General features: G+C 39.1%; 2 protein-coding genes across 4 annotated transcripts in view; both read right to left on the bottom strand.

Annotated features, from left to right (window-relative positions):
- Window positions 1–10,858, bottom strand: part of XRN1 (5'-3' exoribonuclease 1) — an 84,845-nt gene extending 73,987 nt beyond the window's left edge. For all 3 annotated transcript variants that reach the window (XM_074298440.1, XM_074298439.1, XM_074298442.1), the window contains exons 1-2: window positions 10,534–10,858; window positions 1,355–1,587 (exon numbers count right to left, since the gene is read on the bottom strand). In XM_074298440.1, coding sequence (XP_074154541.1) covers window positions 1,355–1,587; window positions 10,534–10,734 — 434 coding nt within the window. In that variant the 5' untranslated portion in view covers window positions 10,735–10,858. The remainder of the gene's footprint in view (window positions 1–1,354; window positions 1,588–10,533) is intronic.
- A 745-nt stretch (window positions 10,859–11,603) lies between these two features.
- Window positions 11,604–19,631, bottom strand: part of ATR (ATR checkpoint kinase) — a 102,835-nt gene continuing 94,807 nt past the window's right edge. The window contains exons 46-47 of the mRNA XM_074298438.1: window positions 16,559–16,664; window positions 11,604–11,948 (exon numbers count right to left, since the gene is read on the bottom strand). Coding sequence (XP_074154539.1) covers window positions 11,775–11,948; window positions 16,559–16,664 — 280 coding nt within the window. The 3' untranslated portion in view covers window positions 11,604–11,774. The remainder of the gene's footprint in view (window positions 11,949–16,558; window positions 16,665–19,631) is intronic.

Raw genomic sequence — 19,631 nt, 5'->3', positions numbered from 1 at the left:
GTCTATCATTTTGAGAATATTTCTATTGCATACAGAGCAAGTATCATATAGTAGGGCATGGTTAGATGACAGAGTAATCTATAATCATGGGCTAGTCATTTAATTTTTCTGAGCCTCAAACAACTTATCAGGTTATGAGTTAGAGAAGGGTTGTGACATGGCTCAATGGAAGAAGAATTGATGCCAATGTATCAAATGCATTAAACAGCAAACACCAAGAAGTTATGATGGTCTTAAAATAGTTTTAAGTCATATTGTTATAATTTAGCAACTTCTTACTCTGTGACCTATTGACTACTAAATAAAAAAATAAGTATTCCTTTGCTTTAGATTATATTAATCTCTGATCTTAATTTCTTATAAGCTATAATAACCTTCTGTTTAAATACTAGCAAAATAAAATATATTTTAATGAAAAGAAAGATCCAACATGGCTTCATTAAGAAAAATTCTGGCCCAGACCAACATTATTTCCCTTTATAGTTTCTATATTAGGAAAATGTTGTTCCTCTCATTTATTTAAGATTGTAGTCGAGAACTTTGTACTATTCTCGTGGGGAAAAAAATGGATCATAAGATCATAGATCTAAATCTGGAAAGGACCTCAGAAGCATGTAAGCCCAATTCTCTTCTTTCACAGATGAAGCTCAGAGAGATTGCTTAAGGTCACTCATGAAGTTAGCATCCAAGGTGGGAGTGGAAATTCCACTATACCAGAAAAGAGGAATTGTTAATGCTCAAAGTTAATTTAACAGAAGGTCCACTCCACTCCCGTCAAGTATCCCAGAGATCTGTGCTAGGCCTTGTGCTGTTTAATTTTCTTACTAATGATGTGAATAAAGGACTGAATTCAATTCACATGAGCACTTGTTGAGGAAAAAGGGAGAAGAGAAGGGCAGACATGACAACAGTTTTCAAGTATTTGAAGGGCTGTCAAATGGAAGAGGAAATAGAGTTTAATTATTTAAAGTATCAGCAGGCAACACTAGGCAATTTCAAAGAGGCAAATTTAAGTCTAATGTGAGGAAAAACAACCTAATAATTACAGAAGTATGAAAGTGGATTCAGTTTTTTGGAGAGATTGTGAGCTCCTCCTCAGTGGAGGTCTTAAACAGAGCCTGGATGAACAGTTGTCAGATATGTTATAATGAGATGGACTACGAAGCCAATAAGGTCTTTTAAAACTCTAGTTTCTATTATTCTGTAATCTGCTAACTTGTGTCTTTTTAGTTCAAAAGCATTAATTTGAAAAAAAAAAAGTATTAATAATGACAATCTAAATTATTATGTAAAAGTAAAACAAAACAATATTAAGATAATACTTTTAAACAAAAATTTAAAATGTTCACTTTACCGAAAACGTCTCCCACGTTGCTGGTTCATTTTTGCCCTTGGAGCCACACCATCAACTGCCATAAAGAAAACTTTTCTGGGCTTAATAATGCGAAACAATACCTCTAAGTAGTGAAAAATATCAGCAAAAATTTTATCATCAGAAATTCTGAAATGAACATCATCATCATTAGGATGTGAACACTGATGTATGATTCCATTCATATCCAAGTACAAGTTGTCAAATTCAGGAATCTAAAAACAAAAAAGAAAAATCAATTTAAAGGAGCAGCTAAATGGCGCAGTGGATAGAGCACTGGCCCTGAAGTCAGGAGGAACAGAGTTCAAATTCTACCTCAATCATAATACTAGTTGTGTGACCCTGAGAAGTCACTTAATCCCCAACTGTCTCCAAATAAAAGGGGGGAAAAATCAATACTATTTAATGAAAATTAGTCATGACTTTATTTGTAAGGGAGAAATTACACCACTCATTAAGTGAAATGAGAATGCTAATTCTAGCCAAAAAAAAAGTACCATTCACCAAAAAAAAACAGATGGAGAAGAACTTGGGCATGATGTCTTCAGAGAGAGTTTTACTTAAGAAAAATCCTTCAACTTCCCAAAGCTCATTTTCTTCAGTTAAATAATATATGCAAATCAAATCAAAAGGGCTCTTAAAAAAAAAAAAAAAAAGAAAAGAAAAAATATCTAGATATAGCTACTAAGATAAATACCATGTAGCAGAGGTGCAACATAGGTAACTCAAGTTCCATCTCTTAGAACTCCTGTCTGAGTAACTTTTTATCTATACAAAACCACAAGTCCAGTTCTTCCAATGTATTTTGCTTATATTTCTGTATTAACATATTGTTACTTTTTCCAAAATTTATAGGTTTCTTAAGGAAAGTAAAGAGGTAAAATATACATCAAGAGCAGTAAATAAGAAGTAGATTTGGGAGATCATATAGTTAACAAGGAAAGGTTTTTAAACAATTAACAAGGAAAAAAACAAGTTCCCCAGTGGAATTTGCTATTAACCAGGAGAAAGAGAATTTGAATGAGGTAAGACTATGGCCATAGATTGGCAGCCCAAATCCACAGAGGAACTGAGCACCCTAAAAAAGTTTAGTTAGCTATAAGAAGGAGAAAGACAACACGAGGCACGGGAGAGGGCTAAGGAGAAAGATATCATGGGGCAGAAGGATGCAGCAGAGATGGTGTTGGCTGTAGACAGATTTATAGGGGAAATTTAACTACTTGGATTTCATATCATTGCTTGACTTTCTGACTAAATACAGTTAGGTGGGTTAACCAAGATCTCCACACTCTTAGGATTGTAAAGCAGGTCTGATCCCCATCAATGTCTGTCCTTGCTTGCCCAGGAAGCAATCTTATCAATACTTCAGGCTTTCTCCACCAACCCTATCTAGTTACCCAGGACCTTCTTAGAAAGAGACTGTTTAATTTCATCTTTTTTTTTCAAGTTCCTCTTCTCTTTTCTAGGTATAGTACTTCACCAGAGTATTATCACTGGCTCCCAAGTTACCATTTTTATGCAGATGAACTCATCCATTTCACATCTAGAATATCCTCCCTCTTCTCTGATTCTCCCACTCATCTAGTGCAGGCCTTTATCACCTCACAGCCATATTGCTGCAATGGTCCGCTAGTAAGCTTGCCTGTCTCATTCAATCCAGTCTTCATTTAGCCACTAAAGTTGTTTTCTTAACCAAAGGTGCGATCATAATCACCCCCTACTCAATGAATTCCAGTAGCTTCTTACTGCCTTCCAGGATCAAATACAAAATATCCTCTTTGGTCTTCAAAGTCCTTTATAATCTAGCCCCTTCCTATCTTTACAAGTCTAATAATACCTTAAGTCTTAATATAGTCGGGGATCTGTGCTGCCTGGTTATTTAACAAGATACTCCATCTTTAGGTTTGAGGCATTTTATCTGGCTGTCCCTTAAGCCTAGAACACACTCTCCCCCCTCCACTATGAGATGTCAATTAACCTCCTTGTTTTTTTTTTTTTTAAAGTTCTCAACTAAAATTCCATGTTCCACAGAAAGAGTACCCTAACCCTCTTTAAGTCTTCTCTCTCTTAATTATCTCCTATTTATTTGCTATACAGCTGTTTTGAATTGATTTCTTGTAAAGGTCTCCTCCATTATATTATAAAGCACCTTCAAGACAGACTATCTTTTGCTTCTTTCTGTATTCCTAGCATTTAACAAGTTCCAGACACATAGTAGGTATTAAGTGTGTACTGATTGATAGAACAGTGCCTGGCATACAATCAGCCTTCAAAAAAAGTTTACTAACTGATAATCACCTATAGAGGGTATTCACATATGGATCATCATATTGGTAGACTTCTATGATATCTTCCTATTTTGAGATTCTAAGATTTATAATATTCAACAGGCAACTATGTAACCAAACCATCTTGCAAACATATACATATATAAAATCTTATTACTCAAAAGCTTTGCTACACAGCTATTTTAGTTGTAAAAGCAAAGTGAAAGTTAAGTGGCCCTGAAATGTTCTCTTTCTCACACCCACACACCACAGCCACCCGCCCCCCACATTCTCACTCTCTCTCTTCATCTATCCAATCAATTATTTCTCTCCTAGCCAACCTAACCACACAGAAGCACAGAACAATTATATTCTATCAGTGGAAAAGGAAAAGAAGTGTACACTGCAGCCACAAAGATTGTTAACATCTACCAAAATGCACTTTAAGAAAAATTTACCTTGATTTAGGGGCTGATAATTCCACACACAAAGAAGAATTGCACATGTTTACTTATATTAAATTGCTTGCTATATAGGGGAGGGAGGAGGAAAAATTTGGAATTCAAGGTTTTGCAAGGGTAAATGTTGAAAATTACCCTTGCATGTATTTGAAAAAATAAAAAGCTATTTTTAAAAAATGTCCTTCTTTGTCATAGTTTACTCAAGTGTGTGTGTATGCTATATTCTCCCAATTAGAGGCTTCTAGAGAACATGAATGGCATCATTTTTCCCACTGCTCTTTGTACCTGGCATGCTATTTTGTACATAGTATGTGCTTAATAAATGTTGGATCTGATACAGGTGATAAGCCATTTCCAGAAAAGCAAGTTCTACTTTGACATTCAGGTGAAAAAACAACCACCACCATCACCACCTTATACAACTAACCAACCATAACATCTTATTCAAAAATTTAGAGTATCAAACTCAAAAGGAATTCTTTTGTCCTTCCACACAAACCAACTTACTGATTTCTGTCAGGGGTATCACCAGCTTTTCAGTCAATTCTATTTTGCCTGTTTAATCGCTCCCTCTTTCCCCAAACCAAATCATTTTCAAGTCCTGTTTGATTCAACTACCATCACCTCTTCAATGTCCATTCCCATTTCTCTATTCACATAATCTCTATTCAAATTAAGGCTCTTGTTTTTTTTTTAACCTTGGCCAGTCTATTCCAAACAGAGCTTCAAAATTAATATTAAGTAAAGGTCTGACAATCAAAGACAGGATTTTGTACTTGATGGAAATCTTGTCCTCGGTGGGATCCCGAAGATCTGGACTCAAGTCTGGTCTCTGACACATACAGATTCCACGATCCAAGACAGGTTATTTAATCTGAGTCCCAATCAACTCTCTCAAAAGATCATAAACTTTTGCATTGGTAGGAGTTTCCTCCTTGGTAATTTATCCAAGATTGGACAAAAACAAATCCCCAAACAAAAACAAAATCCACAAATCTATCACTTTCTTCCTCAAAAAACCTTAGTGCCTTTCTATAATGTACAGTATAAAGCACAAACTACCCAGTTTGTCATTAAAAGCTCTTCACAATCCTGTTCCAATCTAACCAATTTTTAAAATAAAAAAAAAATCAGTATGTATTTATTTATGTGTCAGGAACTTGGTTCTGACAGTACAAAGTGAGAGAGCTCCTACCCTCAGTGAGTTCACATTCTACTGGGGGGAGATGTAAAACATTCCAGAAAAGTGAGTACAGGATAAACCCCCCAAAAGAGGAAGTGATTTGGAGAGAGGGGCACAAACAAATCAGGGAACAAAAAATATTTGGGAGGATAAAAGGGAGAGAGAGAAGAAAAAAGCAGATAATTGCTAGTATTTAAGATGTGGATTTTAATTGAGTTCATTTGATCCCAATTATCAGGATAATGAAATAAGCCCATTCTATCTCATCTGCATAGGATGACTTGAAGCTGGAGCTCACCTGGCTTGCTAAAACAACCTTTGCCCAGACAGTTTCAACATGTCAATCCACTCCTCCCTAGATCCTGCCCCCACTCCTGTGTCCACTGACTATAAAAGATGCAATCTAATTTTTGAGATTAATTTCTTATCATTTCTCTTCACATGTTATGATGGGTTAAACTGGTTGACTTATTTTCCTATACAACCTGCCATTTCCTAACTCAATGCCTGTTTACAACATGCCCATAGCCTTGCTCCAAATACTTTTCCCATCTCTATTCCCATTTGCCTATTAGAATTCCAGTCTTCTTTCAAGAAGTAGGTCCCTATACTAGGTCTTTCTAGATCCTAGTCAAGTGCTCTCTCCCTCCACCAAATTACTTTGCATTTACTTTTAACAATCTTATCTGTACATACATATTATGTCCTTCAATAGAATAGAAGGTTCTTAAGGGACTGCTTCATTTTAACTTTTATTCCCAGTGTCTAGAACAGTGTACATGGAAAAAATACTTAGTAAATGCTTGTTGAATCGAATGTGCTTTCAGCAAATGAAACATTATTTTCCTCATATGAAACCTGAGGGGGTTAGACTAGATCTCAAGCTGTCCCTTCTAGGGATAAAATTTTGTGTTTCTACCTGAAGATCTGTGGTTATGGGACTTTCTTTTCACTATTTTATCAATACTTCACTTGCTCAATGACCTTAGAAATGGGAGCATTCTTGCCACTAATGCAGATCCCTTTCTTCCCTGTAAGATTCTCATACACACCTTTCTGTAAATCTTTACCAAATCTCTGTATGCTTCTCTAGTTCATCTATTATTTCATGGATATGAGTGTAACTCCTGGACTGCTACATGACTGGCTACACTTCTTTACTAGTCCATTGTGTCCTTGATGATGTCTTTTATGCATATCATGCTCTAACACATCCCTTCTCCACTTGCTTCCTCCCTTCCCCCACCAGGCATCTTTCACTGCTCTCTGTCTCACTTGTGATTTGGATCCTTTTTAGAAAAAGGTGTTCAATGAGTCATAACCACATAGCATCAGTGTTACAAGAATCTAGTGGGTTTTTTTTTTTTTTTAAAGAAAGTTCTGTAACTTGGGATCACTGAAAGCACTGATATCCAATCAATCTCCCTCTTGTACTCAATTTTAGGACCAATGTCCATCTGCCAATCCCCCAAAAACTATGTGATTGATTAATATGGTATGCTGCTTGTCCAACTGCAATATAATTTCTTCTTTTATGGGGGGGTGGGGTTATGAATGGTTAGGCCCATCTCTTTCCAGTTGAATTTCAGAAAAGTTTCTCTGGACAATTCCAGGGCTCAATGGAATCAGTACATTGCCAGGCAGTTAGCTGATGCTCTAGGTGACAAAAGGGCTGGGCTTGGAGTCAGGAAGATCCAAGTTCAAGTCCAGCCTCAGACACTTACAGCATTTCATTAAGTTTCAGTTCTTCATTTGAAAACGAGGACAATAGTTAATACCAGCCTTCTCAGATTGTTGTCAGGATCAAATGAGCCATAAAGCCGTAGCACAGTGTCAGGCACATAGTAAGCATTATATAAATGCTAGCTAGCTATTTTAATTACTTTCATCTTCAAAGACAGGCAACTGCAGAATGCATAAGAAAGCCTGCTATATGGAGCTGTACATATCCTCCATGACAAGAGTAAATATCTTTGGCAGGTATGCCGCTTTTTATGTATTTCTCTGATGTTAACTTTGTGATCTTAAATATTCTAGCAAGACACCGAGTTTGCAGATAGTCGTTAAGGATACATTTTGTTCCACAAAACAGAAGATAAGAGAACTATCAGCACTACTGTGCCACTACTTAAGCAGCTAAAGAACAGTGGAATGTCCTTTGGTTCCTTCCCCCCAAAACCCATTTTCTATTTTTCAAATGTAAAAATGGCATTAATATGTAGAATTTTGTTTTGCAGCCAATTTTGCTAGAATTATCTGTATGGGACATTTTGACCACTAGCCTAAAGAGCAAACATTTACTCTTTGTACAGGATATTGTCAGGATGCTATTAGGAAACACCATAATTTCCAAAGCTAAGGTCTAGCAAACAAATTAGGCTTACAGTTTGATGTAACAACAATCCTTTGTGTTAATCCTCTGGATGAACTCAGATAAAGAAAATCCTAGAATTGTTTCAAATCAGCCCCAGAAGTGCCTATCTTACTGTTGATATTATCCCTGATTGTCAGCTCACTTTGTACTATTCATTGGTATGAGTACTGAGACTGGCCCACACTAAAGCAGGGCCCCAACTAGAAGGGAACCGGCCCACATCTACTTCCCCTCCTCCAAAAGAAAAAATAAAGCTTTTTGTTTATGACATTCATTAGCTCTTTAGGTTTGTTTTGTTATTTCAGAGTTTTTTTTTTTTTTTAAATCTAGAATATTTGCATAATCTGATTGTTTTGTGATCAAGGTTGACAACAGCACTCCGTAAGATCCAGAACAACCCTTTCTAACTCCAATAACGGGATTAGCTGACACAGAGAAAATCTAGTTGCTAACCTAACACCCAACTCTCGGCTTCCATAAAGTCATCTAAATTAGCTAATCTGTTACTGGTAGCTCGAAATTGTCTAAATCATCTTTAGAACACAGTTAATATTTGCCAAGCTAATTGTTACTTGCTATGACAACACAACTATGTAACAAGGTATTTAACCAGTTTATTAACCATTCAAACTACAAAGCTATATAAGTTTGCGACTAATTCATCCTTCAAACTAGAATTAAATATAATTACTTCCCTAATATGAATAATTTATGTTGAGCAAAGGTCAAAGAATGTGGATTTCACGAACTTTATGCTTTGTTTCTCTTTTAGAGGAAGTACCTATGTAGAACCAAAGGAAAATAACTTTAAAATTTCAAAGATATACCAAACATCCCTTTATTGCAAAAACTTCCATCTAGGTTATCCAATATATTGAAGGCTATATATACTCTATGCCTAGGAATAATGACAGGGGTGTGCTTTAAAGACATAAAAGGATTTAGAATAAAAAACTTTGAAAACCAGGTAGCTCAATCTCTTCACTTTACTAATGACTAATGTCCCTTCAGAAATTCAGCATTATTAAATGGGGAAACATGATGGGAAGTAAAGACCACAGTTGAAAAGACAGGTTTATGTTTAATTTTATTTAGTTTTTTCCCCAAACACAGCCAATAGTAGGTATTCCTTTCCTGTGTGGGTTAGATTAGATGTTCTCTAAAGTCCCTTCAGATCTGGTGGTTCTCCAGAAGCTTCTCTTTAAAAAGGTATACGAAACCATCCATGTTATCATTTTTAATTGACAACACCAATAACTTTCTTGTAGTTCACCATTTCTTTAAAAAGGAAGCGTTATACTCTAATATCTGGAACTAACACTGGCCATTGCATTTCATTAGAATTACCTAATCCTCTCTTGTGTTCTGTGGTTATTGTGGTGTCTGTATCTTTCTCATAGAACATCGACAGTTTTCATTTCTTTTAAACCTATTGCTCAAGACTCTAATTTACAATAAAAATCCTTGAAACACTTAAAAAACACACACAACTAGAAAGCTTCCTTTTCAGAATAATTTGTAACTATAAAGCACCTTTATGCGGACTCGTTCCTATCTCCACAGCATTTCCCCCATTGGTCCGCCTCTTCTCTCCAAAGCTGCCCAGCCCCCCTTCAGGCCGTCCCGCTTCTCCCAGACTACAGCCAAGTCCGGATCGGCCCCGGCCTCTGCTCTTTCTCCAAAGCGTCCTCCACCGAGCCGTTTGGTTTTTAAAGACCCTGCACCCCCTCCGCCCTTTAAATCCCCTGCACACCTCAAGCTCTCCCTAGCCATTAGAGGGCTTTTAAAGCCCCTGAACCCGAACCCACGAACCCAACACCCCCCACCCCGTCCTTTGCGGGCCTATAAAGCTCCCGTCCCCTCCCGGCCCTTTCCTGGCACGCTCTACGACCCTGGGAAGCGGCAAAGAGAGGCTGTTCCACGTCCCCGCGGCTCATCTCCGCCGGCTCCCCCTGGCTTCCGCCTGTCATGCCAGATCTCTGCTGCGGTCGTGCTAGGGCCAGTGCCCAGGCTCTCGGGCACGCTCAGCTGACGGCGTGCGGCAGGGATTCCCGAGGGCACAGGGCTCTCTGCCCTTTCATCCCCGGTACCAGACGCGAGGTAAAGGCATCACTCGCACGTTACCGGACCTCCGTCCCAGTGCCTCAGCTGACCCGGAGGTCGGAGCCGCGTCCTGCCCGCGGCTCCCTGGGATCCATTTGGGCCCCGGCCCCTCCATTCCCGAGACTCCTCGTCCCTCTTCAGCTCCAGGAATACCTCCGGCACCTAGGTTTTCCCGACGCTCTCCCTCCCTCCGCATCCCCTCCCACCCCCAGTCCGACGCGTGGGTGGCGTAGTTAAGCCCCGACTGTCAGCGGGTTCTCCGCGGCTGAGGCGAAGCCAGCCACAGGCTATTTAACAGACGCTCGGTAATGATGCAACCAGACTAGCCTTTCTATCGGGAAAATGAAAGACTCCGCCCCGCCCCCCATCCCTTTGACAACACTCGTAGAAGTGGGCACGAAAGGGCTCCGCACCAACCCCCTTCCCCCAGTCGCGGGCTTCCGGGTCCGTCTCGGCCCTTTCCACCGACGCGACAATTTTGAATTTTGGCCCCGAGTAGTAGTAGGGAAAGCAGGGACGCCCTTCGGCCTCGCTCCCACGCACACCCCGACGCGACCCCAAACAGGAAGCCCTCGAGAGTCGAGCCCACCGCCGGCCCGGGCCGAAGTCTGCGCGGCTCGAAAAGAAACGGAAACAAAGGGGTCCCAGCCCCGGCCCGACGGCGCAGCCCGTCCAAGACCCCGCCCCGCGCCGAGGAGGAGGCCGAGGCGCCCCCGCAACCCCGGGACGGAGGCGGGGGCGCGGGCCGAGGGGAAGTCGCCACCCCTACACACCTGATGCTCTTTCACCACCTCGCTGAGGCAGGGATACCGCTCCGAGATCCACCGGTAAAACTTGGGGACTCCCATGTCGACCGTCACCGACCCCGCTTGCAGCCGTCGCCAAACCGAAACCAAACCCCCCGCCCGGGCCTCGGCCGCCTCCTCCGTCGTCGCGCCACCGATGACAACACAGGCCCCGCCCGCCCAGACCATAGAGAAGGCCGCGCCGCCGCTCGCCGGGGCCTAGAGAGGCGGCTCGGGGCCGTGCCCGCACCCAGCGTCCCCCCCACTCCCAGCTCGCCTCCGCCCGCCCCGGCTCGCGCCCGCGGCTGACTCCGGGGCGCCCTGAGGCTGGTGACGCGTGACGTGGGCACGCCGGCGGCGCGACTCGGAAAGCTGCCTGCAGGCAGCCGGGGAAGTGGGGGGACCAGTTCTTCACTGGAGCGCTCCGCCCCACCTCGGTCGCAGGAGCTTAGTGAGGAGCTGGCGACATCGCTCGGGCGGTCTGATTCCTCGGGCACTAACTTGAGGCGGCTCCCATACCCCGCCCCCCAAACACTCACTTCTCCTCTTTCCCCCAGCCCCCGGCCGCCCCGAGAGAAAGACGCGTAGCTCTGGAGAAATTTCTCGGCTCACAGCAGTTAGGAGTTTGAAAAGGAATTTAAGTTGATGTAGCCGAGCTCCCTGGGAAAAAGCTATTCCAGAAGTTAAATTACAGCATCAGGGCGAGTAGTGTCCAAATAAACCCATGTAAGAGATCAGGGAGAGGCGCTGTCCCAGTTAGAACTGTCCATCAGGAATGTTTCTACGATCAAGTCACAATAGCATCCTCATTTTGGGGAATGTGCGTGACGCAAATCAACCCGCTCTCCGGGCTCGTGGGAGAGTACCGATGAAGCCATGGTGCAGGAGGAGGGCCATCTGGCAGGGCGCCGACACATGGGCATTGTAGGAAGGCCAGCGACAAGCTCCACATGGCGTTATTACAGTATCATTTGTGTAGATACTCTTTCTCTTTCAGTTTGTGTAGCAGCATAATGTTATTTATGTGGCTAGTAGGATACATATTTTCCTAAGAAATGACACCCGAACTTATAACTTTATTTTTGTAGTCTATTCACAACCGAAAAACCATTTTCTGGGAAAAAACGTAGAGTGACTGATCTTCTAGAACAGTAGCCATCTGGAACCGAATCACTGTTATCACGACTTTGGAGTCAAAAAAGAACATATTCATTTGTCACTGTTCCATTTTACAAGTAGGGAGTCCAACCAAGATACATCTGGCAAAGCAAGTTTTCATCAGTTGCTTCTTGAATGAGGTAGTGCACATGTCCTTCAATAGATAAAGGTAGCCCTGTAACTCTATTTCTGGCTTTGATTACACCTTGCAGTCGCTGCTCGATGTCAAGGACATGAGTTTTGGCCTGGAGATGAGGAAATAGAACGTTTGAAATGAGTAGAAACATCTATGCATTCAGGTACATCTGATTTTATTTTCTTAAATCCATTGCTCTAGCTGTTCTGCTTCGCTATAACATTGTTAATCTTATCAGAGACCACTGACACTTTTCCGGAATAGAGACAGGAGAGGGAAAAAGAGAAAAATGTATTTCAAAAGTTTCTAGTTTGGGAATGAATTCCAATTCAATAAATGTTTGTTGATTAAGTGTCCAGTTGTATCAAGAACTAATGGGGAACATGATAAAACAACTGAGTATAAACAAGCTTCATAGAGGATCAAATGGAAATCATCCACAGAGGGAAGATATAATTAAAAGGGATGGGGAAAGACTTCTTGTAAAAGGGACTGGAAGGAAACCAGGAGGGGGAGATGAAGAGGTAGAGTATTCCACACATGGAAGGCAGCCAGAGGGGGGGAGGGAGGGAGAGAGGGAGAGAGAGGGAGAGAGAGGGAGAGAGAGGGAGAGAGGGGGAGAGAGGGGGAGAGAGAGGGAGAGAGAGAGGAAGAGAGAGGGAGAGAGAGAGGGAGAGAGAGAGGGAGAGAGAGGGGAAGAGAGAGGGAGAGAGGGAGAGAGGGAGAGAAAGAGGGAGAGAGAGGGAGAGAGAGGGAGAGAGAGGGAGAGAGAGAGGAAGAGAGGGGGAGAGAGGGAGAGAGAAAGGGAGAGAGAGAGGGAGAGAGGGAGAGAGAGAGGGAGAGAGGGAGAGAGGGGGAGAGAGAGAGGGAGAGAGAGGGAGAGAGAGGGAGGGGGAGAGAGAGAGGGAGAGAGAGGGAGAGAGAGAGAGAGAGAGAGAGAGAGAGAGAGAGAGAGAGAGAGAGAGAGAGAGAGAGAGAGAGGAGTTGACACGGTCAGCTCTGAACTTTCGGAATACAACAGACAGCTAAGTGTAGGATAAACTGGAATGGGGAAAGAGTTGAGGCAGGCAGACTCACTATCAAGCTATTGCAATGGTATAAGAATGAGGTGACAAAGGTCTGTTCCTTGGTGGAGGGAATGTCAGAGGAGAGAAGGGGGCACAAGAGAGGAAATGAGAATGATAATTACATTTTCAGCTCAAGTGACAAAAAGATAGTGTTACTCTCAACAATAATAAAAAAGGAAGGGAGTGGGCTTGGAGGGAAAGAGAATGAGTTAGATTTTGGATATGTTTAGTTTAAGATGTCTATGAGACATCCAGCTCAGCATGTCCAATAGGCAGTTGGAAATACAAGACTGGAAGTCACACCACAGGACTAGATAAGTAGATTTATATAACTGAATCTTTGCAAACTTTCATTTTTACTTCACATACCCAACCCTGATTTAATGTTAGTTCCTAGAAAGTTTGGTGAAATGTGAAAAACTCCAGATTGGGATATGCATCCTAAATTTCCAAAAGCCCATTCATTAAATAAGATGGCAATTTAGGGAAGGAACGAAGAACTTGGTTACTGAAAGAAATGTTGCTCTGACAAAAATTTTTTGCAACAATTAAGTTTTTTGAACAATTTTTTGTACTGCCTCATGCAATCTGGTGGTTCCAGACAATAAGATCAATTCACTGTAATAGCTATGTTAACTTTTGGATCTTTCTTTCTAGCCCAGGGACCTAACTTTAAAAGTCAATGGATTTTGAGCCTTAGAAAATTATACCAATACAATGAATTAATTAGACTATAGAAACATCAAATCCAGTTAGGACTTTATAATATAATCTTATGGAACTCAATTTTGTTTTTTATTGTTCTAAATGCAGTTAAAAACGTTCATGTTTTAAAATCTGGTTAAAAACTTAAGTGGAAACTATTATCATAAGTTGTCATTTATTAAGTACAAATATGAGGAAATGAAGAAGCAAATGAAAGTCCCAGCCAAAAAATAATCTGCATTCTACTTAAGATAACATGTTATACAGATAAGTAAATACAAGGTACTTTGAGGAAGAACAGAATACTAACTGGAGGAAATTAGAGAAAGCTTTGTGTACAATGTGATACCTAAGCTAAACCTTTAGGTAATGAAAGAATTTTAGGAAGAGCATTTGAAGCAGGAGAGAGCACCTATCCAAAGGCATGGAAACCAAAGACAAAATAACAAATGTGAGGAACAATTAGTAGGCAAATTTGACAGGAAGATAGAGAGCATGAAGGAGAATAATATACAATAAATATGAAAAGACAAATTACAATGAGAGGCTAAAGAATATTGTATTTTAGGGAGCCACTGAAACTTCTTGAACTGGGAAATAAGATGATCAGATGTGCTTCAGAAATACCAATTTGGAAGTTACTAAACTATACATATCTTTAATTTACTGATAATTGTTAGGATTCTTACAAAGTGCTAAGTCATTTATCTAATTTAGCATGGTACTTAACAGTTCTCTAGTTCACTAATGTACTTAGTACTTATTAGAATTCTACAAGATTCACACCTTTAAGAGAGCATATATAAGCTAGGAGCTTCAATCAGGATTGAGTCTGGGACATTCAGAAGTAAGGAAGGACAAGCCTACTATTGGAGAAGCACACTTTCGGATGAAGGAGACAGATTCATTCCATTTTCCACCTTTGTGCTGGCTGGAGGCTGAAGTACAAACCTTTGGATTCAGAGACATTCAGAGGGAGCTGGAGACAGAAGCTGGCAGAGGCAAAGGACTAGGGGCAAGATCTGGAAGGCCTCCAGAAAACTAGCTGAGCTCCAAGTGAAGGAGATAAGATTTTGATTTGAACTCCTGGCTGCATTTGAGGTGATTATTACACAGAACTGAAACATAGCCTGCCTCCAGAAACCCCCCCAAGAAACCTGCTCCCAGAGAAAATTATACTTTAGAGAAGAATGTTAAAGATAACCACTGTTAGGCATATGCTATGAAGAAGTCAGATTTCAAAATAAAGGACCTAAAAGTATGTGAGTATTTAAAGTAGCATTTTTTCTGTTTTAGAAATAAGACAATTGAGGAATAGCTGAGAAAATTACATGGAATACTGCTACAGCTTAAGAAATGAAAGTTTCAGAGAAACTTGGAAAACCTAAAGAAACTTGTTTGAAATCATGAATTAGAAAATATTTAGAAGGGGTTATACAAGGAATTTTGTAACTAATTGATTTTATTACATAAACATTTTAAATTCTGTAAGAACTCACAATTTCATATATAGTCCTTTTTGTTTTCTTGGTATACTGAAATGTTTGATTGTTAAATTTTTTATCATTTATTTTTTTTATAAATGCCAACTTGTCAGTGATTGTTAAATTTATAATCTGAAATGTCAATCTGGCAAGAAGATGGAGGTTGCATTGAAGTGCAGAGGTATTACTGATCGAGAGAACATATAGGTAGGAGGTAACAAGAGACTGAATCAAGGTGATGGCCATGTGGAATCTAACTTGCATATTCTTTAATTTTCCATGAGCTGGGAAATTTTTTGAGGGTTTTTTGTCCCCCTCCATTTTAAATAATTATGAGTTGTCTAGTTTAAATTATTTTTGCAACTTTTTTTGGCTATATAAATGCTAATGAGATTATTAACAATCATGCCAGAAGACAATTATGGCGGTATTCAAAATTTAACAATATCAAAGAAGAAAATATTGGCTCCGACTTATATAGTACTTTAAGGTTTGCAATAAGTTTTTGTCACAATTACTATGTGAGAAATGTAAAACAATGTTATCTCCAATTAAGATGACTGCTAGTAGGTGGTACAATGGATAGAGAGCTGGAATAATGAAGATTTAGTTCAAGGCTGGACAGGTCACTTAATCTTTGTCTCAGTTTTCTTAACTGTAAAATGAGAAAAACCAGCAATTTATATAGGGGTACTGTGAGGATTAAATGAGATAGTATTTTTAAAGTGATTTGCAAATCTTAAATGCTAGGTATTTTTATTAATACTTTATTGTTAAAAATGAAGACACTGAAGCAATGGCGTTCATATGGTTAAAGTATTCTAAGTCATACTTTAACCAAAATCATATTCATTTAAGAGTATAACTTGGTAAAATAAACATAAATTAAAACACATTTATAATTAGTTATTACTGAAGTCTTTATAGGTGGCCTGGCATAGGGGAAAGAATACTGAATTAGCAGTACTGAATTAACCTGAGTTTAAATACTCCTTTTTCCCCTTCTACAAGTGTGATCCTGAGGGAAGTCATATAACTGCTCAAAATCCTCAACTTCTTCATTAGTAAAATTGTTTACACAATTAAGTGGCACAGAGTGGCTGGGACTGGAGTCAGGAACACCCATATACCTCAGTGCAAATCCAGCCTTAAGACACTTAACTAGCTGTGTGATTCTGAGCAAGTCACTTCACCCTGTTTACTTTAGTTTATCATCTGTAAAAGGGGCTAGAGAAGGAAATGGCAAACTAGCCCTATATCTTGGTCAAGAAAACCCCAAATGGGGTCATGAAAAATTGGACATAATAGAAATTAATGAACAACAGCAACAACAAAAAAGGTATAATTTCCTGTCTCAGATTTTTGAGGATCCAATGAAGTAATATACATGAAAATATTTTGTAAAGTATAATATATTATGTACAAAGGATCATCATTCTCCATGATTTATATCTTCTACTAACCTTTTCATTGACAACTTCCCCAGTTTCATTCAACTGTGCTTTTGAACTCCCCTTTACTGGTTTACTCCACTCCACAAGAGGATCATGAATAAAAGTCTTTAAGACACTAAAAACAAAAACAAATATTCTTAGTAGCATACACAAAATAAAAATTCTATCAGTCACAAAGACAAAATAACAAATAACTGAATATTACTAAATGAACAGAGATTTCTAGGTAATAGCAATTTCAAAGTGATTATCAGGAAGCCATTTATAACATTAATACAAGTAGATATGTTTCCAATAAAAAACCAGAATATTTGTATAAGACAGAAAATTTAATTTTAAAAAGGAGCCTCCAGTAACTAATGTATATCACTGAACACAAATAATTACATTGAAAAAGGATACATTGCATTGGTAAGTACTGTCAAGCTACACTGATTAGAGTAAAAGTTTCCAGAAAAATCCAACTACTATTCCACCTCCTTGCCAGTAGCCTTCCCACACTGGAGGATCTGAACTGGAGGGGCCTGCTCTCCCTATTCCAAAATAACATTTCAAGAAGGGCCTCACTTCGCTCTCTACTTGACTCTCGAGACTTTTCTACCTTCCCCTCAAATTTATGCTATCTTTGCTTTATGACTTGTCTTCCCTAAACAGTATGTTATCTCTTTGAAGGTAGGAACACTCTCATTTATTCATGTTATCGCCCATGCTTAGTACCATACTTGGCACATGGTAAGCCCTTTAATAAATGCTCTATCAGTAACAAAAACATTTTTTAAAATACCAAATAAAGCAGATCAATAACTAAGAACAAAAACAAATTCTTACAAGGTAATTGTGATGGGGGAAAAAATTGCCAAGTGCCACTCTATCACCACAGTTTTTCCGACCCTCTACCCTGAGATGAAGGTTTAATACTCTTTTGCTTGCAGACCAGGTTCTATTTGGCAGTTTTCAGATACCCCTGAAATTAACAATCACTAGCTTTGAATTAGCTGTGACTCCAGCAGATGTAAAAAGAAGAGAAGTTTGTAAGTAATGGTAAGTGGGACAGTCTTTTGTAAGCTACCTTTATTCAAATCTGTGGCTTGGTGGTGATTCAATCAGAACTTTACAACCCTCAAAAGAAAGTTGAAAAGTTAAGACTCTACTGTGGCAATGAAGAAGCAGAAATTTTTTTTTTTTTAAAGTAGAGACTAAAGAAATGAACAAACATAAGAAAACTATTAATATAATGAATATCAGGATACCAAAAAATCCCAGGAACCCTGAAACAACTACAAGGAGAAACCTCGAAAGTAAGAGTAACTATTTTATTTTATAAAAATTATATTTAATAATAATTTAAAAATTGCCTACTTCAACGCTGAGAATGGTTGGAAGCCCTCATATGAGAAATAAAGAAAAAGACATGAAATTAGAGTTCCTGCTGAAAACTTGAGAATAAACAATTTAAAACAGAAACCAAAACTTACCTTAATCATGTGAATGACTAGGAAAAAGAATGAGGAAACAAAATTCAAAATGACACAAGAAATGTTTGATAAGTCAAAAGATAGAAAAAAAAAATTGGAACATGTGAGATATACAATGAATAAGAATCATTGGATTCTCAGAAAAGAATGATGAAATAAAAAAACCTGGATACCACATTTCAAGAATTCAGAAAATAACTTCCCAGAATTTTTAGAATTAGAGGAGAAAGTGAAAATAGAATCCAAAGATCATCTCCCAAAGAAATTTTAGATCTATATACCCTGAAATGTGTGACCTTAAAACTCCTGAGTTTCCCTGTCAAATAAAAAAACTCACAGCATGAGAACAGGAAAAGACAGATAATATAGCATGAAAGAGCAATCACAATCACCTAAGACTACACAGCTAATAAGAGAAACAAAAAGATCAGAATGCTATGTCAAATGGAAAAGGTCTAGCAAGCTAAATGTTACCCTATAGGAAACAGTAGATTTTTTTTTTACAGTTTTGTTGCTTTTTTGTAAACATTCCTTCTCTGAAAACCAGAGCTGGATCAGTATTTGAAAGCCAAGTGTAGTAAATAAAAAGAGAATCAGAAAAGGAAGCAAGATTGAAAAAAATCCTAGTATGTTTAGAAGAGACTTGTCTTCTGAATCTCACTGTCTAAGAGCCAATGAAGGAATAATGGAAAATAAGCTCAGGGATTAGGAGTTCAAAATACCTGAATTTGGTAATTCTTGGATGAAGCTGATTGAGGGACTAAACTAAGTCTGGCATCAATAGACTGAGGAGAATGAACAAGCCCAAGTTAAAAACAGAGCAAGTTAAAGATTAGGCCCATGAGTAGCTCCATACTTTTAGTTTAGGTGAGAGAGGGACCAATCTAACTAAAATCTAACAATAAATCTAATAAATATGAATGATAGTTATTTGAACAGATTACTTAAAATACATTACAAACTGCTAGTGATTATTACATGAAAATCTTAACATATATATGTATTTTTGTACACACATATAAACAAATACATCTATATTTGTATACATTTACTTATATTTCAGAATTGTATGGATCTTTTCTAAAAACTGGCTATGTGTAAGAGTACTGTATGGATCTTTTCTAAAAACTGGCTATGTGTAAAAGTATAAAGAATTCATATAAAAGCAGAAATACAGCAAAATTAAACATCCTTGATTTGGCAGAGCCAATATGGATGGCAGAATTAAGGCAGGAATGTGCCCGACCTCTCCCGGAACTGCTCCAAGTTCCTTTAAATAATACTTCACAAATTTTAGAGCATCAGAACAACCCCCCCCCTCCCCAAAAATGAAGTAGAACATTTTTTTTAGCTGAAGACAATTTGGAAGGTCACAGGAAAGGTCTATGGCACCAGGAATGGAATCCAGCAAGTATGCAATCCCAACACAGGGTGCTCCAGAACAATTCTGACTCTAGCCCCGGGCCCGGCCCCCATCCCGGCCCCAGCCCCAGCAAAGGAGGAACATATCTAGGGACCTCTGAATCAGCAGCTTACTGATGGCTTTCAGACTTCTCAGCCCAACCACTTTATAAGCAAATTAGGAGAATAAAGGATAATTTACCTCT

This window comes from Sminthopsis crassicaudata, chromosome 3, assembly GCF_048593235.1.
Source record: "Sminthopsis crassicaudata isolate SCR6 chromosome 3, ASM4859323v1, whole genome shotgun sequence".
Taxonomy (NCBI): Eukaryota; Metazoa; Chordata; class Mammalia; order Dasyuromorphia; family Dasyuridae; genus Sminthopsis; species Sminthopsis crassicaudata.
Note: the sequence above shows the minus strand (reverse complement) of the source record. Positions and strands in the feature narration are given on the sequence as shown.